Genomic DNA, 6736 nt, shown 5'->3' with positions numbered 1-6736 from the left:
TACATCTTGGGGGGGGGGGTTGCTGACACATAATGCTCATACATCTTGGGGGGGAGGGGGGGGGGTTGCTGACACATAATGCTCATACATCTTGGGGGGGGGGGGGTTGCTGACACATAATGCTCATACATCTTGGGGGGGGGTTGCTGACACATAATGCTCATACATCTTGGGGGGGGGGTGGTTTGCTGACACATAATGCTCATACATCTTGGGGGGGGGGGTTGCTGACACATAATGCTCATACATCTTGGGGGGGGGGGGGGGGTGGTTTGCTGGCACATAATGCTCATACATCTTGGGGGGGGGGGGTTGCTGACACATAATGCTCATACATCTTGGGGGGGGGGGGTTGCTGACACATAATGCTCATACATCTTGGGGGGGGGTTGCTGACACATAATGCTCATACATCTTGGGGGGGGGGGGGGTTGCTGACACATAATGCTCATACATCTTGGGGGGGGGGGGTGGTTTGCTGGCACATAATGCTCATACATCTTGGGGGGGAGGGGGGGGGGGTTGCTGACACATAATGCTCATACATCTTGGGGGGGGGGGGGGTTGCTGACACATAATGCTCATACATCTTGGGGGGGGGGGTTGCTGACACATAATGCTCATACATCTTGGGGGGGGGGGGGGTTGCTGACACATAATGCTCATACATCTTGGGGGGGGGGGTTGCTGACACATAATGCTCATACATCTTGGGGGGGTGGTTTGCTGACACATAATGCTCATACATCTTGGGGGGGGGGGGTGGTTTGCTGACACATAATGCTCATACATCTTAGGGGGGGGGTTGCTGACACATAATGCTCATACATCTTGGGGGGGAGGTGGTTTGCTGACACATAATGCTCATACATCTTGGGGGGGGGGGTGGTTTGCTGGCACATAATGCTCATACATCTTGGGGGGGGGGGTTGCTGACACATAATGCTCATACATCTTGGGGGGGGGGTTGCTGACACATAATGCTCATACATCTTGGGGGGGGGGGTTGCTGACACATAATGCTCATACATCTTGGGGGGGGGGGGTTGCTGACACATAATGCTCATACATCTTGGGGGGGAGGGGGGGGGGGTTGCTGACACATAATGCTCATACATCTTGGGGGGGGGGGGGTTGCTGACACATAATGCTCATACATCTTGGGGGGGGGGGTTGCTGACACATAATGCTCATACATCTTGGGGGGGGGGGTTGCTGACACATAATGCTCATACATCTTGGGGGGGGGGGTTGCTGACACATAATGCTCATACATCTTGGGGGGGTGGTTTGCTGACACATAATGCTCATACATCTTGGGGGGGGGGGGGTTGCTGACACATAATGCTCATACATCTTGGGGGGGGGGTGGTTTGCTGACACATAATGCTCATACATCTTGGGGGGGGGGTGGTTTGCTGACACATAATGCTCATACATCTTGGGGGGGGGGGGGGGTGGCTGACACATAATGCTCATACATCTTGGGGGGGGGGGGGTTGCTGACACATAATGCTCATACATCTTGGGGGGGGGGGGTGGCTGACACATAATGCTCATACATCTTGGGGGGGGGTTGCTGACACATAATGCTCATACATCTTGGGGGGGGGGGTTGCTGACACATAATGCTCATACATCTTGGGGGGGGGGGGGGTTGCTGACACATAATGCTCATACATCTTGGGGGGGGGGGGGTTGCTGACACATAATGCTCATACATCTTGGGGGGGGGGGGTTGCTGACACATAATGCTCATACATCTTGGGGGGGGGTCTGTTTTGGCATGTATGCCCTGGTCTGTAGAAGACCTTGTCCCAGAGAAAGTCTACAGAACATGTCTTGTCCTATCTGTCTAATTAATAGCCACACCCAGAACTGATTTGCATACTGACTTTTACCAAAAAGTCGGAATTTGCATGTGAATGGGGGATGTATATTGCAGGAAGCGGTGTATGTAGATTGGTAGGGGGACGGTACTCGGTGGGTCGGTGGATGGATTGGGTGGCGGTGATGGAACGATATACATCCCCCCCTCCTCCCCCCGGATGATGGCACCGGAGGAAGGTGGTCCGTGTCCCCGGGAGGAGGAGGAGGAGGTACGGCCGGGGTGGGCGGAGGATGGTCGGGCAGACACAGGCTGTCTGTGCTCCGGAGACAGGTGGGCAGAGGGCGGCGGAGGAGGAGGAGGACCGGGCAGAGCGGAGACCATGCGGAGGAGCGGACTCATCCTCCTGGGCACCAGCCTGCTGCTCGTCCTCATCACCGTCTGGCTGGCCATAGGAGAGGCCCCCCGGTACAGGTACGGGGATGGGGGAGGGGATCACCGACTCATCACCGACCCATCACATACCATCCGCCTGCTATGGGCACTGATACCGCCCGTACCTCGCCCCAGCCTAGGTTGGTGCTATAATGTGTGCTGGTTCCAGAAACTCAACCCCGGAGATAGGATTCTTCCAGAGAACGCTTCCATACACGATCCAAACAATTCTTCACCGATAATACCATCAGATCTATGGATTATCGAAAGGACGGATCAATTTCAACCAAAAGCGATCAATTTTATTGAAACTATTCTGATCCATCTTGACAGAAAATTAATTAGTAATGGAGATCATTCGATACGACCACTGGGTGTATGAGGGCATCGATCTTCTCGATCAGATTTGTTTCTCCCAGATAGTAAATCAATCAACAGTACGATTGTATGTTCATTTATCTAAAATTATTCCAATTGGTTCTGATAGAAAAACATCAGATTGTTGGAGTGTAAAGCAATTGATCAATAATATGATTGCATATAAAATTAAAGATATTCCAGTCAGTCCTTGTAGATATCCAATTGTAGGAAAGTAGATCAGTCAATATGATCGTTATGTCTATGGTGCATCAAATCATCTGATCAATCTTCCAATCGTATTTTTTTTATACCAAGAAGTAAATTGATCAATAATAATATTGTATAAAAAAATAATCGATTTCATTGAAGTTATTTTTTATTGGTCCTGAAGGATAATCCGATTATAGGAATGTAGATCATTCAACAAGATCGTTATGTGTATAATGCATCAAATCGATCTTCCAATCATATTTTTCTCCCAGACCATAAATTGATCAATAATAACATTGTATATAAATCCGATTGATTTCATTGAAGTTATTCTCATTGGTCCTGAAGGATAATCCGATTATAGGAATGTAGATCAGTCAACAAGATCATTATGTGTATAGTGCATCAAATCGATCTTTCAGAAGTAAATTGATCAATAATAATATTGTATAAAATATCAATTCATTTAAATAAAGTTATTCTTATTAGTCCTGAAGGATAATCCAATCATAGGAATGTAGATCAGTCAACAAGATCGTTATGTGTATAATGCATTAAATCGATCTTCCAATCATATTTTTCTCCCAGACCATAAATTGATCAATAATAACATTGTATATAAATCCGATTGATTTCATTGAAGTTATTCTCATTGGTCCTGAAGGATAATCTGATCATAGGAATGTAGATCATTCGATCTGATTGTTAAGTGTATGACACATCAAATGATTTTATTGATCATCCGATCATATGTTTACTCCCAGACAATAAATTAATCAATAATACAATTGTATAAAAAACTGATCAATTGAATTGAAGTTATTCTGATCAACCCCGACTGATAATCCAATTGTAGGAATGTAGATCAATCAATAAGATTGCTGCATGAATGTTGCATTGAATAATTTTATTGATCTTCCAATTACATTTTTTGCTCCCAGACAGTAAATTGATTAATAATACGTATGTATATAAAACCGATCAATTTCATTGAAACTATTCTGATCAATCTCGGCGGAGAATTCAATTGTAGGAACGGAGATCATTCGATGCAATCACTAAGTTTATAGGAGCATCGATTTTATCGATCTTCTAATCTTATTTTTTTCTCCCAGGAAGTACATTGATCAATAATACGATTGCATATAAAACCAATTGATTTATTTAAAGTTATTCTAATCGGTCCTGATAGATATTCCAATCAGAGATAATTTGATATGATTGTAAAGTGTATGACACATCAAATTATCTTATTGATCTTCCCATCATATTTTTTGCTCCGAGACAGTAAATTGATCAACAATACGATTGTATATAAAACCGATCAATTGAATTGAAATTATTCTGATTGGTCCTGATGGATAATCCAATCATATGAAAGCAGATCATGCAATATGATAGATGCAATATTTTCATCTTCCTATTGTATTTTTCTCCTAGACAGTAAATTGATCAATAATACGATTGTATATAAATCCGATCAATTTGATTGAAGTTACCCTGATCAGTCCTGATGGATAATCCAATCATAGGAATGTACCGTAGATCAATCAATATGATTATTATGTGTATGGTCCATCCAATGATCTTATCAATCTTCTGATCATATTTTGTGCTCCCAGACAATATATTGATCAAAAATAAAATTGTATATAAATTTGATCGATTTGTTTGAAGTTATTCTGATCAGTCCTGATCGATAATCCAATCATAGCAATGTAGATCAATCAATATGTTTGTTATGTGTATGGTGCATCCAATGATCTTATCAATCTTCTGATCATATTTTTAGCTCCCAGACAGAATTTTAATATATAAAATTGTATATAAATCCGATCAATTTGATTGAAGTGTTTCTGATCAGTCCTGATTGATAATCCAATCATAAAAATGTAGATCATTCAATATGACTGTTTAGTGTATGACACATCGAATGTTTGTATTGATCCTCTGATCATATTTTTTTCTCCCAGATTGATCAATAATACAATTGTATATAAAACTGATCAACTGAAATGAAATTATTCTGATTGGTTCTGAAGAATAATCTAATCATAGGGATTTAGATCATTCAATATGATCATTAAGTGTATGGGACATAAGATAGATTTTTTTTCAAACTTCCAATCATATTTTTTTCCCCCTAAACTGTAAATTTATCAATAATACAATTGTATATCATACTGATCAATAATTGAAATTATTATGATTGGTTCTGATAGATAATCCTATAATAGGAAAGTAGATCAATCCATATGATTAATATGCGTATGGCACATTAAACGATCTTTTCAATCTTCCAATCATATTTTTTCCCCCAAACTGTAAATTGATCAATAATACCATTGTATATAATACTGATCAATAATTGAAATTATTATGATTGGTTCTGATGGATAAAAACTATAATAGGAGTGTAGATCAATCAATATGATTAATATGCGTATGGCGCATCAAACGATCTTTTCAATCTTCCAATCATATTTGTCTGCCAGACAGTAAATCGATCAATAAGTGGATGGTGTATAAAATCATTCAGTATATGGTCACCATTACCAATCATATCAATCTCTCCACGGTCTGACGTTTGGATTTCCTGTTCAGATCGATCAGAATAATTTTGATGAAATTGATCAGTTTTGCTCAAAATTGATTGATCACACAGTATGTGTCTTTTTGATAATTCATAGGATTTCATCACATTGTAAAGAATCATTCGATCAGATCGTTACATTTATTATTATTATTCTGATGAAAAAATCCAATTGTTGGAAAGTAGATCATTCGATATAATTAAGTGTATGGAGCATTGAGCGATCTTTCAGTCGTATTTCCAATCAGACAGTAAAGTGATCAATAACATCATTGATAAAATCATTGGTGGTCATACATGGAGCAATTTTCTATTTGATCGTATTGTTGACTGATTTACTAATTGATTAGAAATACAATCAGACGATTGAAAGGATTGTTTGATATAGCATACACTTATTGGTCGCATATTTCAAAGAATTCGTTCTGTTTTGCTGGAAATCCATCGATGGGACGGGCTGCGTCCTTTCATTACTGCATAGATCCAATCATATTCTCCGATTCTGTGCTGATTAAAGTGGATTATTCCGTATGATTGGTCAGTGTATGTTGCATTAACAATCCTTTCAATCTTCCAATTCTATTTTCAATCTCACAGTAAGGTTCGATTTGCACCTCGGCGATTGGAATCGTGGGCAGAATCACCGCCAGTCTGCCCACGATTCTAGAATTGCGGCAAAACGCAGGACACGTTTGCGATGTCGTTATTTCTTAGTGGCACCCCAAACAAGGTGCGATTTTGCCTCCATTATCGAGCGGCAGAACGTGCTACAATTGCGGCAAAAAGTGCACCTCTGTGGCAAGGATTGGTACATGAGCTTCTTTGGAGCGTTTTTTGAGCAGAGGGAGACGCATTCATATGAATAGTGCCGTTCCAAAAACATTCCACTAAAAAAACACAAATACACGCTGCAGTCGCTGACGCTCACAAGTGAATGTAGCCTAACCCCCGGGTCACACCGGTGCGGCTTCGAAATTTAAAAGCTGCCGCTCAGTGCAATTTTGATGTGTGATTTCACTGCGGCTTGCGACTTGATTTAACAAAAGTCAATGCAAGTTGCAATGAAATCGCAGAAAAGTATTGCAGGGACCTCTTTCAAAGTCACTGCGACTTCAGACGCAACGATTTGAACGGTTCCATTGCCGCAAATGGGGGGCGACTTTGTCATGCGATTTGGAACTATCAAATCACATTGGTGTGAACCAGGGCTAAGGCTCGGTTCACATATATGCGATGCGGGAACTCTGCGAATCCACTGCGGCTTCCCGCATCGCATTCAAATCGCAGGCAGTTCACACTGCCATATGTGA

General features: G+C 41.6%; 1 protein-coding gene across 1 annotated transcript in view; it reads left to right on the top strand.

Moving 5' to 3' along the window:
- Positions 1–2177: 2177 nt before the first annotated feature.
- ST8SIA6 (ST8 alpha-N-acetyl-neuraminide alpha-2,8-sialyltransferase 6) overlaps positions 2178–6736 on the top strand; it is a 213759-nt gene continuing 209200 nt past the window's right edge. Inside the window, exon 1 of the mRNA XM_082258345.1 lies at positions 2178–2302. Coding sequence (XP_082114471.1) covers positions 2211–2302 — 92 coding nt within the window. The 5' untranslated portion in view covers positions 2178–2210. The remainder of the gene's footprint in view (positions 2303–6736) is intronic.

This window comes from Pelophylax lessonae (genome assembly GCF_965119305.1).
Source record: "Pelophylax lessonae genome assembly, chromosome: 5".
In the NCBI taxonomy this organism is placed as follows: domain Eukaryota; kingdom Metazoa; phylum Chordata; class Amphibia; order Anura; family Ranidae; genus Pelophylax; species Pelophylax lessonae.
This window is presented reverse-complemented; position numbering and strand designations above follow the sequence as displayed.